General features: G+C 47.4%; 1 protein-coding gene across 2 annotated transcripts in view; it reads left to right on the top strand.

The window, feature by feature from the left end:
* efr3a (EFR3 homolog A (S. cerevisiae)) overlaps positions 1-24834 on the top strand; it is a 90046-nt gene that overhangs the window by 16749 nt on the left and 48463 nt on the right. For both annotated transcript variants that reach the window (XM_070973660.1, XM_070973659.1), the window contains exons 3-6: positions 11339-11415; positions 13617-13744; positions 14904-15054; positions 22618-22739. In XM_070973660.1, coding sequence (XP_070829761.1) covers positions 11339-11415; positions 13617-13744; positions 14904-15054; positions 22618-22739 — 478 coding nt within the window. The remainder of the gene's footprint in view (positions 1-11338; positions 11416-13616; positions 13745-14903; positions 15055-22617; positions 22740-24834) is intronic.

Raw genomic sequence — 24834 nt, 5'->3', positions numbered from 1 at the left:
CACTTTGTCGTCATGTCAGTGTCACCGGGTCTCCACGGCGCTCTGCGATAACTCGAGAACCAGGCTGAATGACGCTGCACGCAGACGTCTGAGCCGGAAGCAGGATCAGGCCATCATGGCAGTGTGGCGCCCCCTATTGAGACCCTTGTACCAGCACGTCCTGCTCATCCTGTCCATGGGTTCCTTCCCTCTCCTCCTCCCTCCATCGATAAAAGACCTGGACAGGTAATTGTGTCTCTGCTCTGGAGCGTCCCGCCCCTCCCTCCCCCGGACGCCCACCAGCTTCAGTCTCATCAGCTGGCGTCTTTCCTGAGCTCCGCCCTGGAGGTGGAGGCTGGTTTGTGGACGGTGAAGAGCGATACTCTCTGCTCAAAGTTTGGTGGGTGGTTTTGAGAAAATACCAAAGTGTCGGTGAATAACGTGCCGTTGGGCGATCTGTGGACGGGGTTTGTTTAGGACATCTGATTGATGTCCTCGTCCTCAGAGGGGTGGAGGGGAGGATGAGGGCTGAACGAGAGGAAGAGCAGACTGAATATTGGGCTCATTTGTCACCTCTTCATCCTTCCCTCCATCTCTACCTCCTACACTTCATCTGTTCCCATCCTCCCCTTTTTGTCCCCTCCTCCCCTCCACGTCCATGCCTCCTATCCACCCTCCCTCCTTTCCTCCTTGCTCTTCCTCTCCATCCACCTCTCCCTCCCTCTCTCCGCGGTTGATTTCTCCCTGGCGGTGGCTGTAATTCGCTCAGAGATGGATGGCCCGGCGCTGCAATCATCCCCCTTCCCGCTGCTCGTGATGGATCTCCCGGCTCGGCCGTTGGCTCGGTGTTAGCTGCCCCTTGATGGCAGACTGATGAAGCGGGCGCTGGAGAGAGGGAAGCTTCTGTTTTAATGTGCTTCTAAAGGCTCAGTTGTCCCCGGCTGTACGCTCAGGTCCGCATCATGAGCTCGACCTCACCGGTGCTGAGTAGGACCCCTGATGTGCAGCCTGAGCTCTGCGGGGTTTACACTCAACAAGCTGCAGATCCCCGTCGAGCCGGCGTCGTCGTTTTTCACAAATGCACCACTTGTTTTTGCCGTGTCCTGATGCGGCTCTGCTGGGTTGGGGTCTGAGGGTGATGCTGGTCATTCAGGTGAACTGATGTTCTAGGTACCACGTTAGCGTCCTTCTCAAAAATGGAGAAACCATCGAGAGTGTGCTTTACAACATTTCAGGGGTACGTCAAATATTTGTTTTAGCTACAACTGATGACTATTGTCACGATTAAAAGATTGCTTAGCCTGTAAAATCTCAAAACTTTCTCAAAAATCACAGTTTTCTACACCCAACGACTCTTCATTTAGTAGCATAGTGGGCAGAGAAAAGCAGAAAGTCCTCACATTTCAGCAACTTTTAGACATTTTTGCTTGAAAATTGAAAATAAAAAATCAAAATAGCCGTTGATTAATTTTCATTGTGTTTCTAGTTTCAGCAGCATTTTAAAATGTTCCCGTTTCAGCATGAAGCAGCTCACAGACTATTAAGTCAAACATGTTTAAACAGCAGTTTTTAAACCTTCGTGGGAACAGTGCGACAGCGAGCGGTCATGTTCAGAAGCGGCGTGCTTTGATATTTTAGCTGTGGGTCAACATCCGTCGTTCTGTTGGTCCAGCATTAAAAATCCTCTTTGCCTTTGAATTTGTTGGTACATCAGCGCACGACTGATACGTCGTATGAATCAAGGAGTTCAAAGACTATCCAAAAGCAAAAATCCCTGAAAAGCACTTTAAAGAGATGCTAGCTGCACGTTGAATCTCCGTAAACTGCTTTCCTTCAGCCCGAACCTGAAGCCTTGAACTCAAACTGTGGCATTTTCTCCCCTTCCTCTCTTTGAATATTTGGGATTTCACATAATCTTCAGAAGAACAATGGTCCTTTTTGTCACTAATTAGTCTTTGTGCCGTTGTTTTAATTAATCGTGCTCGTGGCGGCTTTGAATGAGCGCACTGAAAGAAAGAAAGAAAGAAAGAAAGAAAGAAAGAAAGAAAGAAAGAAAGAAAGAAAGAAAGAAAGAATCCTTTTGTCTGTTTGCTGTGACAAGATTTTGGATGTGCGTCAACTCTCGTACCTTCCCGCCTCAGCATTTCCATAGAGCTTGAGTTTCTCGTGACACCCTCCTCCTCCTTTCTTCCTCCTCCTCCTCCTCCTCCGCTGCCTGCGTTCGCCTCCTCAGCCTCGGAAACGTGAACCCTGGGATTTCATCTGACTCAGTTTCCATTTCCTCCCTTTGTCTAACCACCATGAATATTTAAATGAGAAATACTGAGCCTCCATGGCCGCCCTACACATCCTCTATCTACAGTGGGATCATAATTCAATTTGAACATAACACATTTATCACAAGGTGCAGAGTGTTTTCTGGTTGCTGGTTAAATGTTTATAAGGCAGCGCCACAGGGAAGGTGAATGTGCTCAAGACGATGCTATCTGATGCATCTGAAGCGGCATCCGTATGAATAATGGCGAATGTCAACCAGTAACCTCTGTCTGAGGCTCAAAGTGAAACCGGGATGTATACACACATTTAAAAGATTTGTCCCCAAATGAAGTATATAGGTAAATTCATATCATTTATTATTATTCTGTACATCGCTACGGACTTTAAAAGTTCACAACAGGTAAGAACCCTTAAAAAAAGGCCAAAATGACCCAAAGACAGAGATTCTTCGCTCCTTGGAATACCAGCTGTCCAAGGCAAAAGGCAAATGTATGCATGGAAATATAGAGCAGCTCACTGATTGGCTCATGTTGACATATCTGACACATAAGTATTTTTCTAAGCTGACCTGTAACCTGACAAAATAACGTAGAAAGCAACGCCCGGTAGCTTTGGACGTGACGTTTGGCTTCTGCTGTAGGTCGTCAAAGTCGGCCGAGTCTTCTGGAGACCTCTGGACCTTTGGTGTGTTGTAGTTTAATACGTCACTAAGCGATCTCAATCCAATGAAATGGAAGACAAAAAGCAGTGATTCAGCCCAGAAGTCCTACGAAGTCAGAGACCGACACCGTGCGAGTTCTCGTATCTGCGTTTGCTAGCTTAAGCTCTCGTTACGTTTTTGTGACTGCTGCTTGGTTAAAAAATACAAAGCTGTCTTTTTGTAGGACACGGGATGTGAACAGCGGTCTCTGGCGTCGTACACTCGCTCCACAGCCTTCTCATGCAGAGGTTTTGGTGACGCTGTGTCACAGAGACGGGGAGGCTGTGAATTTATGTTTCCAAAGCAAGCACACACTTTGGCCGTTTGCACAGCACAGAAATAACAGGCTTTTCTGGAAATTTAACAGGCCTTCCTGTTTAAATTCACGTTGTGAGACGTGGTTAGCCATCGCTCTGACGGTTTAAAGTGCTGAAGTCACGGTTCTTCAGATTTGCTGCTTCTCTGCGTCTCTGACTGCAGACATTGTTGAGCAGACTAAATATCATCGAGCGCGTCTCACCTCCAGCAGCTCTGTGGCCTTTGATTTGGCTCAGATCCTGAAACCATCAGGTAAACCAGGTGAAGCGTCACTCCCAGCTTATTGTCCAGTACCGAGCCGAACTGATCAGTCAGCTCATCAATGAGCATATTGAGGCTGATCAGTGGCTCGTTTGAAGCGGGAACATTTTCTCTGCTGCCCACGCTGTCCTTCAGGCCTCGCTCACGACTCAGCGACAGCACATTTCTATCTTGTAACTTCACACGCTTTATTTATTAATGTTTCTCGTCTCGAAGGGCGCCGTCGCGTCGGCGAGTGGCGTCACCGCGCTGTGGCGTGTTGACAGTCTGCACGCTCGTCTCCAACCTGGAGAACTTCAACAGAACAAGGACGCTGTGAGACAGAGGTTGTCAGGCGACGGATCGACAGCGTGGACTGAGAACGCCGTCGCTGCTTTCATCTGCTCGTCAAAGAGCAGGAATTAATCAGAGAGCCGAGGGCTCTTTAATCTTGTAGATTACGCTCCTCACAGGAGGTTCAGGTGTAGATTAAAGCACCGAGAGCCGCTGCAGGTGAGATTTACTGTGGCGGGTGTGTGTGGCTGTTTGTGTCCACACTTATGGCTGAAGGAAAGATGGAACTATAACGGACACCTGTCAGCGTGTAGGCTGACTTAATTATCCGCAGAAACAGTGTTTGCTTTCATTAAAGGCAAACGTGTGTGACGCTCTCTGTCACCAAAGGTCGTAGAAGTTACTTCTTGTAGCTCAGATAAATGAGAGCAGGGCAGCGGATGTCAATAATCTGTCGTTCATGATGTTTTAACGTAGCCTGAAATAGATGAACCATAAAGTGTTCACAGCAGCCAGGGAGAAGGTCCGTTAGCACACATCTGACTGTGGCTTTGAAACTGCACTGCAGTCTCTCCTGTCTCACTGAAGCAGCTGTGTTTGGACTCGTGTTTCCTCCTGAATTATATTTTTTCCGCACTCTTACACTTGAAGTTTAAATACGTTAATCTTTATTGAAATGATGGCAGGAAAAAACGGACACTCCTCTGCTGCTTTGCACCGTGCAGCTCTCTGCAGAGTGTGGTAGCAGTTTTACCAATATTTGATCTCTAAACCAGGTTTCTCCAGGAAACCAGGTTTCTGGTTTACATGATATCAAGAGATCCAGTTACTGCCGACTGTCCACACACTGCACGTCACCATGAAACTGCAGTAAATGTCTTTTTTATGTGTTTCTTTGAGCTCGCTGCCCGGGATCATCGATTGCGTGAAATCTCAGAATCTTCGAGGCTTTTCTGCCTCCAGGTTTTGTGTCCGTCTGGCTGCTGGATCACGTTTTCTTGTGGACGCAGAGGCTGGTAACCCGAGCCGCCGCTGACAGGCCCGCATTAGACCCAGCGGCGTCTCGTCTTCTCCGTCAGAATGAGGGGTAATCCCAGGTGGTGACAGACGCGAGCGCGAGCTGACGTCCCATTGGCTGAACGCGTTGTCCACCAAAGAGATGATGTTTGTAAAAAACCCGTGGCAGCAAGAATCCGTCGAGAGGTGAAGCTGGGATGTTGTTGTTGTGGTTGAGTCATCTGGTTGGTCCTACCTGGTCAGGTGCAGTGGAAACAAGACCTGCGCGAGCTGTGTGACTGTCAGCCGACTCTGGTGGAGGATTTACTTTGTTCTGCAGAGCCATTCGCACCTTTTTGACCTGAGGACTCCATGTCTCTGCACTGAAGCTGGTTGACCTCAGTTTGAAACCCACACTTTGGACAAAACAGGAAGTGACCGCTGTCATGCCCTCTTTTTGTGTCTACCTGAGACGAGGCATCTTGAGGAGGTACAGGCAGGTGCCTCGGACCGACGCCGACGGAGCCTTCAGCTACAGCCGAGCCTCGAGCGGGCGAGGTAGGCTGGACGCCGACCCTCAGTCAGGTCACGCTTACGGCTTTGTGTGAGCCCAGGTTGTCAGGCAGTGTGTAGTCGGTTTCATGTAGCACCTTTCAGGCAGCACACAGGGCAAAAAAATATGTTCATTCATTTTAAACCAATTGAAGAAGAAGCGGGTTTAGGACCGGGACATTGAGTAAAACACAAAGCTGCCACGATGAAGATAAACTCTTTCTCGCTGTGATGAAGGTTCTCAGGTCTGTTCTGCAGATGTTCATCATGAACATTCAGTTATTGATAAATCACCATTAGAGAGGAAAAAAATGAATTTCCTTTTCTTCTGTTAAGTGATTTGGCCTTCGGAGACAAACGCGTCCACATGCTGATGTCGGCCAATAGGAATCGCCCTCCTTTTAATATGGAAACCCTGGAAACCTGCACATGAATTACACATAAAGCTCATCCTTCAGTTTGCGCCGCTCTGCCTCGGCTCCAGCCTTCAGCGTCGGGTGTGTGCGCTGCTTTTCAGTCTGTGTTTTGTGTGTCGGTGGGAATCAATAAAAAATAAAGATTATGTTAGTACTCTGCTCAGGTGCTGGTCATGCTCCATGATGAAAAATCTCTACCCAGCATGCAACTGTGGTGAAGACGCATGTTAACAAAACGTTCAGATCCACTGAAGGCAGAAACGCGTCTGTAGGTTTGAGCTGTACGTCCGACGCTTCGCTCGTGTTCAGGTGTGCGAGTCTCCTCTTGAGATGCTTGTTTCTAATGACGTCTCCGTACATGTGGCGGCCGGCGGTTGTCCAAGTGTTTACCTTCATTAACATCTCTGCCTTTGTGTTCGAGCGGGATGATGGATGTGATGCTCTGTAATAGCCTCCTCTCAGCCAGCTGAGTTAGTCGTGTAGGGATGTAGTTTATCAGACCAGCAGAATCTGTCCATCTCAGGCGCTCCCTGCGATTATGCAGCCTGCTCTGAGGTCTGATGCGTCGCCTCTGTTACGGCGTTGAAGCCACGATGCTCTCGGCTAGAACGGCTTTTAATGTCATTAATGTCATTTTCTGCCGCTGTGGCATCGACAGGGTTGAACGCAGTCAGCGTGTGATATTTGTATGTTTGTTTGTGGCACTTTTTTTTTTGTTTTACGTCAAAGCATTCGGCCGAAGTGACGCCGTCAAAGGTCTGTTTTATTCAACCAGCAGCCCAAAATCCAGACGTCACATTCACAGCTGCAGAGATGTGTGAAAGTTTGGCTTCAGAAATGATGTTAACAACAATCTATAAATGATTGTTTAAACAGCTGTTCGCTCATGTGAGGACTTTCTTGCTCTTTATGCTACATTACATGACGTCCTCCTTTGCTCCTGTCATAATTAATCTGACCACTAAGGTCACAACAAACATACGATAACATACATACACAGATGACCTGTAGGTCGTTTCACTGGTGAGGACGGGCTGCTTAAAAGTTATGAAAATAGAATTCTTGAGGTTTTAATTTCGACATATTTTTTCATTTTTGTTTAGATTAACTGCTAGCATCAAGCATTTGATCCATTATGAAATGTTCCTTATTGCAGCTTTTTAAAAATGAAGATGAACTCTGGATTACCAAACAGCAGCTGGACATCAGATCTTAGGTCAGGTCTGCTTTTTCCTGCTGTTTTCTGGACCTTCAGCTCTTAAACTGCACAGTTAGAGTCAAACTGCAGATCCTTTGGAAACCAGAACGTTTTCCTTGGTACCACGTGGAGGCAGAAAGCGCCTGGAGGCATTAGACGGTGTTATATCATAATTGCACACACGTTCTCTCAGTGAGACACTTGAACCAAACTCCCATCTAGGCCGAACTCCCATTTTTCCCCCCGAGTGGCTGTGAAGGAGCGAATCAGAGGCGGAATAATGAGGATGGAAATAAAACGCTGTCATATCACCTCCGTCTCCGCAGCTCTGTCCTCGGGGCCGATCCATCTGCTGTCCCTGAACGCCCCACGCAGGAGGAGCCGCAGCCTCCCAGATGTTTTCATTTCATCTTCAGCTCCTACACACACGCATGCTGCGACTGTGTGTGCGTGTGTGTGCCTGTGTGTGTGTGTGTGTGTGTGTGTGTGTGTGTGTGTGTGTGTGTGCGCGCAGCATCACCTTTTGAAGTGTGAAGGTTGTCTTGGAAAAACAGGTCAGGCTTCCATAATGTTGCTGTAGAGGGGACGAGGCGCTACGAGGGCCTTAAATAGTGGTTTTGTGTGACTGTGCGCCATATTTACCCCTCTTTTCATTTCATTTTCATATCCAGCCAATACTAGAATGACTCCATAGATTCCCAAAGCAATTAGCAACAAGCTGGTAACACATCTTGCTTCTTGCTTTTTCCAGATTTTCCTTGAATTCCTGCTAGAACGCATTAAGGGAAAGTAGCTGTCATAAGAAATCGTTTTTAACAAACTGAAGAGTTGGTGCGTGCTGAAGAAGGAAATCAAGGAGACGTTCGACAGGTGAAGCCACCGACCGCTCAAAAAACAAAAGAAAAATCTGCAAAAAAGCTGTGTTGATTGGTGCTGAAACATGTCAGATGCACAGAAGAAGAACGTGTCCGACCTCTTCCAGTATTTTATGAAGAATGACCACTTTGAAGTAAGCAAGCAAGTGCAGAAGTGACACTGAGGAAAGTAACTTTAAAGCCTTGAGAGGACGTGGTGTCGGACCGAGTGTAGCTGTTGATGTGTGTCTTCAATGTGGTTTTAACTGATTTCCACACAGAGGATTCATCCCCTGATGAGGTGATGAAGTACATTGTCATGAAGAACACAGTTCGCTTTCAGTTCTGGCATCGATCAGTCCACCGGGGTTGTGTGTTTGCGTGATTTTGTGGCCGATGATCGCGCCTCGTTGTGTTGAAGCAAAGCTTGGTCCTGGAGGTCCCTGCGTTGTTTTGCCCTGTCAGCATGTTTACAGAAGCGGTTGGACGGCGGTGGTTGGACCTGGTTTCAGCTGCTCCACATCAGCGACTCTGTGTCCTTGTCGCTCTCGTGTAAAGTGACACCGTGTTGTCAGATGGATCACCTGCAGCTTCGCCGTCGTTGCGCCTCATGTTTCAGTCACTTCCTGTGAAGGCTCCCTCGTCTCGGCCGCGTGGCGGCTCTTGCAGAGACTTGGACCGAGTCCGAGATCATTTGAATTGTGTGAAATCTAGAAGCCCGATCATTACGTGAAACGTTAGCCTGCGTTCATGTGAAAGAGCTCACGTGGGTTTTATTTTCCGTCTTATGTTTCGCGTCCTGTTTTCTTTTTTCATCAATCTTCATTTTATTTTTACTGTTGTTTTCAGCCTGCAGCTCCACAGAAAGCCACGCAGCAGAGGGTCAGTAGACCTTTTCCTCAATGGCTGCTCACGCTAACACAGCAGCTCCCGCGCCGCCCTCTGCGCCCTAATGTGGCAGGTAATTGCAGGATCCATAACGAGCGCTTTAAAGCCACCGCTGTGGAAAGCTCGCCTTGGCGACCGCATGTTGATACGAGCCTTAATGACACTGATTAATCTCCAGACTCCCAGGAGCTCCTGTTAAACTCTGCCGCACCTTCGCTGAGAAATAAACTCTGGAGGTGTTAAGGTGACCTCGCTCGAGGTCTTTACGTTAGGTGACGGGTACCCTGGGAGCTCTGTAAACTGTCTGACAGGGGGCTTCTGGGAAATGATGTGCCCCACCTCCCTGAGGAGTCTGGAAAGGTTTTTCTTTCAGGTGATGATGGTGGAATCAATGATGCTGGGGCTTGAGGTAACCAGGTGGAGCGTTGCTTTCAGACATGCTGCCTTCAAATGCGAAGAGGCAACATCTCTGTGAATGTGCTCAGTAGACCTGATTATAGCAAATAACAGAAACAATGCACCAGTAATTAATCACTAACTAACTCACTTCTGAGGCTCAGAGAATATATAAACAAAACACAAGAAGAATCAAACAAATAAATTCAAATAAAACTTTGACAATTAAAACAAATGAAATGACACGTCTCAGCACTCGGTGTGTAACCCTGAATCGTCAAAGCATAAGGAAGCAAAAACACCATAATGTAAGTGTTAAAACATAACGGCAGTGGTGGGTTCTGCTCTCACCTCCTCCTCCTCACCTCCAGTCAGCCCGAAGCCGAATGGAATGCAGACGTTATCTGAGACTTTCCTACGAGAGTCCGGTGATCCGCAGAGAGAGATCCAGGCTTCATCCAGTGTGTCCTCCCTCTGTGTGCAAACATTTCTTCACAAACCTGTTTACACAGATATGCACACAGCGAACGGCGCTTTATGTCGCAGAACCTGCTTCTTAAACAGGTCAGTGCCTGTGGATCACCTGGTTTCACACCTACGAATCGACGGCCACGTCTCCGGTTTGTCAGAGCTTCGTCTTGTTCTGGCGTTGTGGCCATTGACGCCCATCACAGACCCCGTCACTATGCCCGTTACGGCCACTACTAATGAGGGCAGTTGTGGCTCAGGAGGTAGAGCGGTCGTCCACCAATCAGGAGGTTGGTGGTTCAATCCCTGGCCTCTGCAGTCCACATGCCAAAACATCCTCTGGCAAGATACTGAACCCCAAACTGCCCCGATGCTGCGCCATCGGTGTGAACAGCTTCTGTTTCAGCGTCTCCACCTTCCTTCACTCAGTGTGTTGCTTTTGAAATGTTTACATTGAGTTTGGTCTCTGACGCTAAAACCTTTCCTTATTGATCGCCTGTCGGAGGAGCTGAATGCTGCTGTGACCTTTCGGCTGTGGTCTGCTGAAAAGCACTGACATTTCACTGAAGACACTCTGCTCTGACGCTCACGTCATCGATCAGGAAGGAGCTACAAATCTCAGCACACATGAACAGGTTTGAGGATCTTTACTGGCGGTAAACGTACATTATGTTCTGTCTGCGGCAGGTCGATGCTTCAGCTCCACCGATTACGTCATCAGCTTCATTAGGATGGACGGAAAAATCTGAACGGCTTTAATCAGAGCTTGAGCTGAATGTCCCTCCACAAACATTTTCAGGTCGAGTTCATTTCGAAAAAGCCACTTCACTCGTGCTTCTGGAGCTTTTGACCGTTCCACAGTGAACTAGCAGTTCTCCACTGAAGGTCGAGCTTCACAAAGAGGCAAAACCAACCAGCTGAACATTTGTGCTTCATCGATACCTGAGCGAAGTCCATCTGCTGATGAAGGCTGGTGATATGGATATGAGAGGTCCGAAACAAGTACGAGGACCTTGAGTTGAGCTTGGCAGCGTAACAGCTTAACGACCCAACTACGGTTACCATTTCTGCTTTTATGTCTCAAAATGGGACGTGGCCCAAGTTACTTTGTCTTGTCTCGTGGGTAATGTCTGGGATCACTTTGTGTTTGACTCCTGAGGACATAATTGCTGCATCTGCTCTGCGAGAAGGCAAAGACTTTGTGTAGCAATCAGACTAAATAAGCTGAAAAGACTGAAAAGGGAAATTCTGGCGCAGGTTTGTTGAAATGTCAGTGAACACACCGGAGTCGGACCGTCCTCACTGCAGTTTCTGACGGTTGACCGGTCGGCCGCTCCCTAATTGTTCCCGCTGTGACTTTAACTTATTCACCCCACGCCGCCGAGCCTCGACTCCGATGACTCATCGCTTCTGTTCGACGCGGAGGCTGCGGCTGGTCATACTAATTCACATCAGTCAATAGGAGATGACCCATTTCAGACGCTTCTCGAATCCCGAGTAAGTTTGGATTTCTCAGGCACTCGAAGAGTCAGGGAGGAGACAGATATTCATAGCACCATTTATGTATCAGATGAACGTTGAAAGTTGTTTGTCTATCATGAAATGAAAGCTTTAACCAGCTGACAGTACAGCTTCCTCATCTTAACGAGCGGCACATTTCCTGCAGGTTTGTCAGACCTGATGGCGGCGGTCACGAGGTCGGCGTCGCCTTCGCTAACCGTCACGTCTTTGCTAACTGTCACGTCTTTGCTGTTTGTTGCAGGAGTCTGTGGCTGCTGTGGGCCGCTGAGGCCGAGGTACAAACGCCTGGTCGACAACATCTTCCCCGAGGACCCCAAAGTAAGTAACTGCAGCGTCACACATGGTCATTTAATGGAAGGTGTTTCAGTGGAGACGTGAGGTCGGTACGTGATCTCAGCAGCTCTCTGCTAGCTGCCTTCAGAGGGAAAGTCCTGTTCATTGAGTAGAGATGTTTGGGTGTGAAAATGTCCTAAAATATCATTAAAAGATGTCGTGTGGGCTCAGTGTGCTGCCTGCGTGTTTCTCCGCTCCATCAGTCCCTTTGGTTTTTGTCTTTTTATCACATCTTAGATGAATATAGTCTGTAAATCTGTTTCCTCCAAGAGCCGCTGACATAAGATGACATCAGGTGACAGAGAGAGACGGCGAGCTCAGAAACACAGGACGCTGCGTGTTAACAGCAGAGCTGCAGCGATTGGTCGATTAATCAGTTAGTCAGTCTAAAGGAAGTTAATTGCTGACTCTTTTGATAAATCCTCCTTTTTCCAGCAAAAGGGTCAAATTAGTTGTTTCCAGGTTTTAACCTTTCTGTTGTCCTCCCCGGTCAAAATGACCCCAAGTGTTATGACTGTTCCTTCTTTCCTTCCTACCTCCATCCTTTCTTTCTTTCCTCCCTTCATTCCCCTCCTCCCTTCCTTCTTCCTCTCCTTCTCTCTTTCCTTCCCTCTCCCCCTTCCCTCCTCCTTTCCTTCTTCCCCTCCTTCCCTCTTTCCTTCCCTCACCTCCTTCCCTCCTCCTTTCCTTCTTCCCCTCCTTCCCTCTTTCTTTCCCTCCTCTCTCCTTCCCTCCTTCCTTCTGTCCTCATTCATTCCTTCCTTCCTTTTGTCTCTCTTTCCTCCCTCCTTGCTTCCTTCCTTTCTTCTCCCGAGGACAACAGGAGGGTTAAATGTGAGGATTTGCTGCTTCTCTGTGTCGTCTGTGATGGTGAATGAAGAGTCTTTGAGTGTTACTGCATCTTGCCGCCTGCGTCACCGTCACACTGCGGGCCTTTATCACTGTGTTTGGCGCCCAGTCTTTATCGGGGTGGGATCGCTGTGGTGACCTGTGACGCCTCCACCACCAGAGAGCTTCGCAGTCGCAACACACACATAATTGGCCGAGCACGGAGCCTCAGACTTTGATGGATCTGGCTATTAAACGTGACGTGGCTTTGATAAGACGAGCACGACAACTTATTACCACCCCGTTTGGTTACTCGACCCCCGTTAATTAAAACGCTAAATGTGTGCGAGGTACACCAGATGATTTCGTCCTTCCCCCGGCATCTTCTCAAGGGCCTTTGGTGTAAGCAAACAGGTGCGGTGGGAGATCGAAACGCTCGAATGGTCGAGACCTTGTCAAATTAATTATCGCTCGCTGAGAGCCGGAGGAGCTGGACACACTCCGGGGACGGCCGGCGTCGAATTAACTCCCTCTTTATGTGCGACACCCCGGCTGTCTGTCGTCATCTACAGCGTGACGCTAAAGTTCACACTGCGTCCTTAATAAGTTTCCAAAAAGGCAATTAATCAACAAAATAACTCATTCTGAGAGAGCGTGAAATCTTGACCCAGCGTGAGCCGCTGTCATTAGTTTTAATGAGGCAGAAGTGAAGCGAGGACACTTCTTAGTGTTTGTTTCCATTTCCTGTAGTTTGGAAGATTTTTTTCTCATTATGTGCAGTTTCAGCTCTAAGATACTCCTGAAACGCTCCTCATTCCTAAATGATATAAAGAAGCTGACTTAGAGGATGAGGCGAATTCCCCGACTTGGACTTTGATAACCTGAAAAAATCTTCCGTCCCATTGGCTCCAAATGAAGATGTGAATTTTGTACATAGTTTAATTTTTTAAAGAGCTTCAGTAATTTCCTCAAACAGCTGCTCACTGCAGACAAGCGGGAGGAAACGGAGCATTGGTTGGGGACTATTTTCAGCGGCGGATTACTCCACGCCATAGTGAGTCAGAATCAGAATAAACTCCGGTGTGTGTGTGTGTGTGTGTGTGTGTGTGTGTGTGTGTGTGTGTGTGTGTGTGTGTGTGTGTGTGTGTGTGTGTGTGTGTGTGTGTGTGTGTGTGTGTGTGTGTGTGTGTGTGTGTGTGTGTGTGTGTGTGTGTGTGTGTGTGTGTGTGTGGAAGACGACCTGTCAGCCTGTGACACAAACACAGAGCTGAATGGAATTTGTAGGAGTAAAGAATGAGAAGCTCGACAGAGAGACTCTTTAAATCCTGTGACTCTGCTGCGCCTTGTGTTTTCTTCAGGATGGCCTCAGTAAATCCGACATGGAGAAGCTGACATTCTACGCCGTGTCGGCCCCAGAGAAGCTGGACCGGATCGGAGCTTACCTGGCTGAGAGGCTGAGCAGAGATGTGGTGCGACACCGCTATGGGTGAGGGACATGTGTCCTTGTGTGTCCCTACAGACTGACAGCCAGACCACATGGACAGCTGAAACATCACGCATGCAGTGAAACGTCCAGCAGCAGGTTTCCGTGTGCGATCGCACACGCTCTGCTGATATATCTGCAGCTTTTCCACCCTGAGAACATGAAAAAGACGCTTCTTGCCTCACAAGTTGAGAAGGTTTAGTGATATTTAATAACACAAAGTGAAGGAAGTGCTCATAAAGGCCGTCATCAAACTCATCAGAGTGAGTTCTGTGTTTTTAAAAGTCTTCCTTTTTCCATTTCCCTGAAACCGTTTAGAGCTCTCTGCTCCTGGAAACTAATTCAAACAAGCTGAGAGACAAGAATATCCCTGATGTGCTTCTAAAAGAGGACGGCGGCACCAAATCAATGCAACGATTAGGATGTCAGAGATGGTGTTTAATTGGCTGCGACTTTCATTCCCCGAAGCGGACGGTCAGGACGCACTTCTGTCTCTCTCCACGTCTTGTTACAAACCCTGAAAACGCTCTGCCCGTCCGACAACGTGCCGTACGCTCCGGTCTGTGAACAGCAGCACCGCTGAGGCGTTAGATCACAGTGTTTAGATAATAATGATAGTAGATAAACTGTCCTCAGTGCAGCGACACACTTCTCAGCTTTGCCTCAAAGGTGGAGAATATTAAGTTCAGTCAGCCCAGAAGCAGTCAAGAAAAATCATGACGGCCAGTTTGGCGACCGTCTGTGTCATCCTGCAGAGCTTTGGGGAGGACAGACTTTCTTCACGCTGCTGAATAAACGACAGCTGTCACTACAAGTTCGGCTAGCTGTGGCTAATTAGCACTAAGTCTGAGCGCTGGTGTGTCGTCTGGTTAAATGTCCTCAGTTCTCAGGACGGAAGCTCCGCTCTGTTGTCGATGACGAGCAGAGCGGTGAGCCTCTCTCCTCGTCACCTTCATCACATCACTTTCAGACAGTTGTTAGCTGCTAGCTCATTTCCTGCTGCAGCGTAAACAGAATTAAAGCCACAGTCGCAGCGTCGGACAGGAAACCTCTGTTAGATGTTTCATTGTTCAGACATTCGTATACCTGATCTTTGACCTTTAACCCCTCTGTTTCTGTAAATCTGACTCCTTGATGATGAACATCCCCCCCCCGTGTGCAGGTACGTGGTGATAGCCATGGAGGCTCTGGACCAGCTGCTGATGGCCTGTCACTCCCAGAGCATCAAACCCTTCGTGGAGAGTTTCCTGCACATGGTGGCCAAGCTGCTGGAGTCCAGGGAACCAGACCTGCAGGTCCTGGGAACCAACTCGGTAAGACCGAAAGACCGGGAGCGGCGGGGTGGAACAAGAGCACAAACGTTACGACTTTCACATCTCACAGGAGGTTTCATCTGGGCTGGAAAAGTTATTTTTATGAGGGCATGCCAGTGCATTCACACACACGCACACGCGCACGCGCACACACACACACACACACACACACACACACACGCTCAGAGCAGTTGAACAGTTGCGATGAAGAGGAAGAAGATAAGAGTGAAAAGGAAGGAAGAGAGGAAACAGAAGCACTTCCTGTATAAGGATGCTTCACATACAACAGAAAACTACGTCCGACCCGACTCCAAGCAGGCTGGGACGCTGTGGAAAACGTAAATATATAAGACAATATAGCGTTTTTATTGATGCTCAATCAATTAGCGTCACGTCTGTTGTGATTGGACGCCACGACAGCGGGGCAGACAAGGCTCAGACGAGGCTCGGACAGATTCTTACAGCTGTATTTGTCCTGGAGTAAACCAGACACGTTCTGTTTGTGCGTGACGTTAACGTGTGAACTCAGCAGCAGCATACAGCGCTCTGCAGCGGTTCACGTCACCATGACAACAGTGTCAACGATGGAGAAATCAGCCGCTTTCATCTGCAGACGGGTTCGATCTGAATGATCTGCGGCTCGGCCGAAACATTCAGCGTCGCTGACGGTTTATTAATGAGAGATTTCATTCAAGAGGAAAAGACGCTTCATAACGTGTCATGAGTTACTGTCCGGCTCGTGTCGCTGCATCGAGTCCAGAATAAACATATATTTCCAAAAATCCATGAAGTTAATGAGGCCCCACATTAAATATATCTCATCATCACATCTGTTTTATTGATGTTGTGCTCAGCCTCCAGCTGTTCTCGGGGTTGTAAACCGAGCACAGTGAACATGGAAAGCTTTAATGTAAATGTTCATGTTACAGCAGCTTCAAACACTGTTTAAAGGTGAGTGTTAAGAGTCGCTTGAACTCTTTAAACACGTCTCAGTAAGTTGTCTGCAGGCTGAATCAGAGCTGCTGATTGAATACATCAATAAAAACACTTTAAATTAACAAACTTTTGACTGAACGTCCGCTGAAGCAGAGCGTAATGCCCAATCAGCTGATAAAATAAGCGAACGCTTCATTTACGTGGACGGCGTGCGTGGGCGCGCACAGTGCAGCATGCAGCGTGTGAATGTTTAAATAAAACATGAAATGAGCTGGTGAGCCATAAACAGATGATTAAAATAAATGATGTTTTAATTTAATCCCACAACCAGCTGGAGGTGAGAGGGAGAGTACGGCTGTCCATCACAAGCACTGTGATGGACAGCCGATGCTGTCCATTCACTGATGCATTTTTCACGCACCTGACTTGAACTTTTCCCGCATTTTGTCGGTTTTCCGACACCAAAAACTCGACCGTGTTGTATGAAAGAGTCCACCTGGTTCATATCAAACTGAACTGTGTCGTCAGGTGATCTGTCGTTTTTGGCTGTCGTCCAGATTAAAACACAGCTTCGTGTGACAGACTTCTCTGTTTCATGGTCGATCACCTGGCTGTGATTTCCTAAAACCTGGCCTCTCTCTGATGTTCCCCTCGTCGTCGCAGCTGATGAGGTAGAAGTGGCCTCACTGGATGGATGTGGTGGAGATGGAGTCGTTCTGCTCCTTCTTCCTGCTGTAATGTGCTGAACGAAGCCCTGACGGCTGCACTGCCGCGTCCCTGCCGTCTGTTCACATTATCACACTTTACATGCTGTTTATAAAACTCTGGTGTGATCGAGCACCTGTATTTAAATGTACCCACGCAAGCGACACAGCAGCCTCTTGTTCTTGGATTTATTTACTTATTATTTTCGCCAAATGTTCGATTTTGTGAGTTAAGATTCTGTATTTGTTGGTACAAATGTTGCCTCGAAATGAGACGATCCGTCTTCTGTTTGCAGACAAACCAAGATTAGCATAAAGCCACGCTTCATGCTGCACACACACGTCTGCAGCAGACATTAGTCAGCTGCAGCCCAGAGGTTCAAGTCGCTGGTTAAATACCTAATTTAACTTTTGCTCTGGCAGCAGATATGGCCTCATATCGTAACCTGTGAAAGACTCTAATTATTATTAGCCTCTAGAAGCCGCCAGCAAATGTCAGCCCCATTTCTCCGTCTCAGTCTTGTGAAGGTGAACCTGGACTTTTTTCCTCTTCCCTCCTCGTGCCTCCTGCTCTGAGCCCGTCCTCGCCATTGTTGGCGCCTCATCTGAGCAGGAAGTGGAGCTGAAGGTTTAGATGCAAAGCCGTTGCATTATTTATGTGTGGTATTTAGACCCCGACAGAGGAGAGCGGTGCAGAGACAGGCAGGTTGAGTTGGGGGTGGGTGTCGACAGGGGTGCAGACCGCCTTTAGGTGAGAGCCATGTTAATTAATTTTTCCTCGTGCCGCCGCCAACAAAGCCGAGACGCTCGGTTTATCGTCGAGTTCGGTTTTACCTGGAGAAAACGAAGCGCTTGTGTTTGCACTGTCGGGTAATTATCAGTTTAATTAGTTTGTTTGAGTTCGACAACACCGAGCTCGACACGTTACAGCAGTTCTGTTTGAAAGACTGTTTGAAAGCGGCCACTTTCAGCGGAGCATCAGCGACGAATAATTAGCTGCAGACGTCACACGTTTGGGTTTTTGTGCATCGTCCTCTGCAGAGCTGCTGACTGTGGGCTGAAGAGCAGAATCAGCCTCACACCGTCTGTCAGCGAGCACGGCAGAGGTCGCAGCGCCTCGACGGATAATTCCACATCATTACCGTTTCTCAACCACTGACTGGTGGTCAAACTGAAAGCCAGCTCGCCTGAAATGATGAATGAAAACCCTTCGTCGCTCAGGAAGAATGGAAGAATTAGTTTACAGAACATGCCGCCTCTGGAAGTGTTTTCCCCTTTGCAGATCTCCTGATTTAACGCTGCCATAGGTTGAATTACTCTGCTCCACGTTCAGCATCCGTGAGCCGCAGTCAGAGGTGGGAATCTTTAGCGTCTTCAGATGGCTGTTAGCAGCACACACAGCAGACTTTTAATGTCTCTGACTGGGTGTTTGTCGATGAAATGCATCATGGGACTCATAGTGGAGTTAAAGGTTATCTGAAACTCAGTGTAAAGTGCTTCATGAATGGCCTAAAGGTGGCGCTGTCAGTTCCAGATCTACATCAAAACTCGCTCCTTGGTTTTTACTTTCCACCAAATGTCCCTGAAGTCTGAGCAGGAGCTTTGGAGATATTCTGTGAAAAGAAATCGATAGATCGATCTGCACATAAATCATCAATTGTTCATTAAAACATGCATCATATGTCACCTTTGATCTAACTCCTCTGTCCTGTTGTTACCCCGCCCAGCATGTGTGTGTACGTCGCTGTAGATGTGTGTACGTTTCCGTCTGTGCTGCCAGCCGTTCGATGCCTCCAAATTTATCTGTCCGTTAACTTTGTCACAAGAAATTGGCAGACTGCGACAGCTGGAAGAGTCTCTTCCTCCACTCCATCTCAATAGAAGAGACACTCGTCAGTCGCGCTCAGACACATGAAGCCACTGAGTCAGACACACAGGGGAGTTTATACAGTGCACGGGGTATTTATAGCCGTGGAGCCGAGCCAGCCAGCCGACGCAGTGCCAAGAAGATCTCTCTTCAGTCACATCTTCTGCCATTAGCTCCCTCAGCAGATTGATATGTAACTTCTAGGTAATGAAAAGTTCCCAGTCAGTGATATCTGAGTTTAAATAGTTTGGAGTGAAAACCTTATTTCCCCTGTGATGCTCTCAAAATGGACTGATGACCAATCGTCATCTCTAATCTGAGTGAACTGCGCCTGTAAAGCGTCTCTCCTCTGGTAAATTCCTCCTGCGGCCTTCATCGAGGCCTTCGCTGTCCTTCCTCGCTGCTGATTTCACACAGCAGTAACAGTTCCTTCACAGTTGGTCGGTGAAGTGTCGCCTCCCCCCTAACAGAGAGGCCTTCATTAGTGTTGCTCAGACCCCAAACCAGACGCTGTTTGTGGCCGAAAGCCAGTGAGCGTGGAGGAATTTCTGGCACAAGAAGCAAAACACATATTTTATACAACAAGAAGCAACATCATGTGCTTCATGTAAGGGCTAATGCCCGATGACGTGTCCATTATCAGGATGCTCGACGGGGACTCTGTCCCTCTCTGTCCCAGAGAGCAAAACCAAACAATCACTTTAAAATCCAGTCGTTGTAAGCAGCAGGTTTTCAGCTCTGGTTTTGGTCTACACCAGCTCCTGAGAAAATATTGGTCAGCAGCTGCGTGATCTGCGTCAGCTGCTCTCTGACGGTGCTGGGCAGGTCGTGCACCGTGGGCTCATCGGAGCTCGTTTGACCGAAACGGCACAAAATCTGTGGGCCGTAAATCCAAAAGTGACATAAAAGGTCATCTTCTCTGAGTCATTTGACCAATTTTGATGTAAAAAATATTGATTAGCGCAGCTTTAAAGACTGAATGTGAAACTCCAGACAGTGAATGTGCATTAATTTTATCTTCCCTGCGTGCCTGGAGGCGGTCCAGTCCCAGCTGTAGAGCAGCTTCTTCATGATCGTTCAGCACAAACGAGAACCGAGGGCAAACAAACTCCCAGTCAAACCATTAACAGGGCGGGAAGGTCTTCGTCATCATTACCTGAGTCAGGACGCAGGGGAAGAAGCCCGTTAGGACCGCTGTGCACTTCCTCTTAGCAGGCTATCACCTGGCAGGTAGGCAGGCCCTCGACACCGTCACACGTCTTGGCTTGAGTCAGCAAACTGTCTGCCTCCTCCCCTCAAACCCAGCTGGTCAGCAGCAAACCAGCGGCCCGGCCAGAAAAGCTCCTGATGGTTCATGAAATGCCGAATATGTTGTTCAGACGTTTACGTACCTTTAGTCATTAAAAGTCCATATTTAAGGACTCCACTAGCTATTGTTCTGGAGTGTGTTCGGACGTCTCCTTTGAGCAAGATACAGACAGATTGTCTCACTTATAATTCAATATATCACAGGAGGTCAGACGTTTACATGCACTGAGTCGACTGCGCCTTTAAACAGCGCTCGTGGCTTTAAAAGCCTCTGATTGGTGTCGTTTGCCTCAGCTGGAGCAGCACCTCTGGATGAAAGTAAAATCAAAAGAAATCAGCCAAGACCCCAGAAAGAGAAAGGTCTGGTTCCTGTTGGGTTCACTGGTGCAAACAGTAGTGCATGGATATAAACACCATGTGACCACACAGCTGTCATGGCGCTCAGGAAGGAGACGTTCTGTCTCCTGGAGATGAACCTGCTTTGGCCTGAAAAGTGGAAATCAGTTGTGGAGAAACAGCGGTGGACTGTGTGAATGATGCTGGAGGAAACGGGTGCAAAGGTTTCTACAGCCACAGTAAAACAAGTCCCGGGTCGACGTAACAGGCTGAAGAAGAAACTTCTGGAAGGCCACCTGAAACATCTGACCGTCACTAAACAACCTGACGGCAGTGCCATCAAATGCTCAGTGCATGGAAATTTCTTACAGCCACACTTCAAACCCAGAGAGGAGGAATTTCACTTTGCTTAAACTTCATCTCTCACAGCGTAAGTGGAAAAACGCCTGTTTTTTTAATCGACTAATCCAAATGCTCACCATGCTTCTGCTCTATAGAGCGACAGATAATGACCAACTTAACCAAAGTGGTTCACTGGTGACGAGCGTGGAAATGGATTTTACTCTTCACCACTCGTTATGCAATCAGTATGCATAGATGAGCTAAAGCGCTCCATTTCACAGGACTTTTTAATGGCATCCTTTTCAAATGGAGCTCTTCTAAAATCGCCCGAGGGAAGCAAAACAAGCCGTGCTGGTGTTTGTATCACTTCCTCATTTACTCATTGTTGAACTGCTTTGCTAACCGCTCTGCCACCAGGCATCGCTGAGGCATGAAGCCTGTCGCTTCTCCATGAGTCTTATTTACATGATGAAACCTCAGCTCCAACCACAATTAGCCCGTCTTCGCTTGAAGTGTCCCTCCACGCCAAGGCTTCGCTCCTCTGTTCAGCTGAAGTGAGATAGAAAACCCAGAGGTGTTTTTTCTTTTAGAGTTTAAAGTGCTGAACGTGATGGAGGCGCGCGCGCACACACACACACACACACACACACACACACACACACACACACACACACACACACACACACACACTCCTAAGACCTTAAAACTTAGCACTTTGCAAAACAAAACCTCTTTGTTTTTACTTCACATCGCATTTCGTTCATTAGGCTTGTGTTTTGTTTGTTTTGCACGGCGTCGGGTTTGGAGGAAGTAATTTTTTCCTTTGAGGGTTTCTGTTCTTTTATTTCACAAATGAAGAGCCACAAATTGGCTGCTTGCTTTGATCATTTTCCACATGCATTTAACAAGCTAAATGAGCTGCAGCTTTGTTCAGGTGGAGTCACGCGCGTGGAGCTTCAGGATGAAGGTAGTCCTTCAGGTGGAGGTGGGACTCCAGCTGTAAGGTGAAAGCTGTAGCCAGGATGCTAACATGCTCCTGTGACAATGCTGACATTCTGATGTTTAGCAGGTATAATTCTGACCATATTCAACTTTCAGAGGATCAGTCGGAGCCTGACTGAAGTAACCGTCCATCCAGCGGTTGTTGTTTTGAGTGTTTGTACTTTTGTATTTTATGAGGTATATTTTTGGAAGGATGTGACGTATGTGTAGTTTTTTAACGAGCCAATCAAACCAAATGAAATCCATTCAGAGGCCCACACGTGATGACCACCCTCTAGTCCCTGCCAGAGTACCCCTTCAGCACCTCATAAACACAACCTCAGTAATTAGCCCCTTCAATATGTGTCTAACAAGCGCCGCTCCTGTGTGCGCCTGCTGCTTGCATCCCTCCTTCCATCCGAGCCATTACCCCCAGGAAAGGTTAGGCACAAAATGGGACGTAATTACCAGGTAGAACGGCGGGCTTTTGGTCGCCGGTGCCGAGCTGCAGAGGCAATTTGTTGCAGTGGACAATGATAGGGTAGCAAGAAGCGCTACTCAAGGGCAGCTGAGAGAGAGGAGGCCTCTCCAGAGGACACTCTACGCTTGTTTGGAGGGAGGAAATTACAGGCTGGACAAAAGGGGGCGGCTCTCAAATGGTTATTATCATTATTGCTTCCAGTTCATGCTGACGCAAAGATATGTCAGTATTTTTACTGTGACGCTGAAACGTTCTGCATGTCATTGTCTTCTCAGGGCGGAGGTAAAGGGCGCTCCTTTGTTCAGAGTGGAAGAGTCGCGCAATTAGCAGCCATTCAGTTCTGATTTGAGATAAATGGAGATCAGTGCAGGCTGTTAGAGGTGGATTGAGGACAGTTTTTCTTTTCTGAAGCCGACACTGACGCACTGAATATCTACCAAAAACCCGTACCTCCAGAACACTGAGTGGAAATCTCAAGGAACATTGAAGTTCATTATGTGAACACTTGGCTCATAACAAACCGAATTATTGTCTCATCTTTGTGCTCTCTGAAGACCAGAGACAGACGTCTAATGAATGTCTCCCTCATCTTCCCATCCTCTCTCTAGTTTGTCAAGTTTGCCAACATTGAGGAGGACACGCCGTCCTACCACCGGCGCTACGACTTCTTCGTGTCCCAGTTCAGCGCCATGTGCCACTCCACTCATGAAGACGCTGAGACCAGAACCAGGTAAGAGGACGGAGACATGCGTTTCAGATGTTTTGTAACTTATGAAAACTGAAGTTTTAATATTTAGACCTCCATGTTCCCTAAGTGTTGTAGCTCGTCACCAGAATCCAGCTTTTTCCAGCTGAGACAAGCTGAGCTGTTTATGGTTTGACATTTTCTGCCTTCATCCGACCTGAAGAAACGTGTCTCTTGCATAAACGTCCTCCTGACGTTGTGTTGAATGTCTCTGCTGCATTCCAGTACTTAACCCCCCCCCCCCCCCCGTTCAAAGCAAGATATTGATTACTGATCAAATCCAGAGAGAGGCTGCATCGCTCACAAAGAGGAATTAGCGTGGACAGTTCCCTCCCTCCGATTGATTCCTTCATTATCTTCATTTTAAAAACAAAACTAATGTACATTTTGTATCAAAAGTGTGGCGGTCTGCGACAAAATGATACATTGTTTAATTTCACTGTCTGAATCCCTGGAGCGGTCGTTTTAACCATCCACCTTCACGCAGAAACAGCTGATTGGTCGTTGATTAGCTCTCCTCTTCATGTGATGGGTATGAAGACGATCACCATTCCACCTTTCTCCTGTTAATGCAGTGGACTGTACTGAAAGCACATCCGGCTGGAGGACGGTCTGTAACACAGTCTGTACCAGGGCAGGTCTCATCCCACTTGAATGCAGTCAATACAGAATTAAATATATCTCCTCTTGATCCATATTCCCTGGTCCTCCCCTCCCGCTGAGAGCCCTCACTAACAGCGCCACAGCCGAGCCTCGCAGCACTCGCTGGATTAAAACACGAGCGTCTGAAAGACACATCGATGAGGAAATGAAGCGAACAGCTTCGCTGAAAAGATGGAAAGTCTGGAGGTGATTTACAAAGAGCGAGGTTAACCTGCCTGTAATGTCTCATTGTGTAAAAGTGAAAGGGATATTCAGGTTTATTACCATGTCGTAACGTGAACATTATTTTTTATTGTCTTGGCATTTTTGCTGTAAGTGATAAAAATATTGAACTCACACACTAGCATGAGAACAGTGAAGTGTGATAGCAGCAGCTCTCTTACATTCACCAGAGTCTGAAAAGATTCATCCTCAGTGTGTTAGCTGGTGTAGAGAAAGCTGTTTTATACATATGTAATGTTGATTTTATCATCTGACAAGAATGAAAACAGAGCCAGCACCAATCTGAGACTGAAGGAAGAAGATCAGTTCAGAATAATGGGCAGTGCACAGCAATCTTTGGAGATAAGACGAGAATACATTAAAGAGGAAATCCTCAAGGTTTGAAGTAGAGGAGAATAACAAGGGTGTCAGTAGGTGGAAAAGCATCCCTGGAAACCTCATTTATCTCGAGAGCAAAGCAGTCTTCAATGAAAACAGCCGAGTGGAACCTGGAAGCAAAGGGATGGAAACGCTTTTCAGATGAAATGTTTTCGCGACCACCTTCTCATGGCCATAAGCTTAAATCAAAACCTGTTTTATTGTAGGGTGGACGTGTTAGAGTGTGTTAGAGCAAGTTAGTTTTAGAAAAATGGGCTTCTTTCTGTAGGCAGCGTATCATCTGTTCCAGTGAACATCGCATGTGGAGTCCCCCAGGGTTCAACGCTGGGCCCCTTATTGTTCTCTAAACTGTTTGTACAGCATCTTCTCAATTCCTCATAGGGATTTTTAATGCTTTCATACTTTTTACAGCCTCACTACCCTGTGGATCCCTTTAGATTTGTATTCTTTTAGATGTTTTTTAAATATTTATCAATGTGTGTTTTATCAATTCCACAAATAGTTTTTAAGCCTAAAGCTTATTATGACTATTTTTCTTTCTTTAATGTGTCTACTGTGCTTGTATCTGTTGGTCTGGATGGTGAGCTGCTGCGTTCAGGGCCCTTACAGGCAAAAATAAAACTGAACTGAACTGAATTGTTTGCTACCAAATGTGTCAGTGGAAATGCTGAAAATGAAAGGTCTTGTATGTGAGTGGTTGTACAGAGTGAGCTGTCAGGTAATCTCCAGTGAGAGCAAGCCAAATTATGAAAGTGAGGTGATAATGGTAATAGAGGAATTGAGCGCACCAGTTTTGAACGGACCCTTCGTTTAAGAT

This window comes from Chaetodon trifascialis, chromosome 11, assembly GCF_039877785.1.
Source record: "Chaetodon trifascialis isolate fChaTrf1 chromosome 11, fChaTrf1.hap1, whole genome shotgun sequence".
Classification (NCBI taxonomy): domain Eukaryota; kingdom Metazoa; phylum Chordata; class Actinopteri; order Chaetodontiformes; family Chaetodontidae; genus Chaetodon; species Chaetodon trifascialis.
Note: the sequence above shows the minus strand (reverse complement) of the source record. Positions and strands in the feature narration are given on the sequence as shown.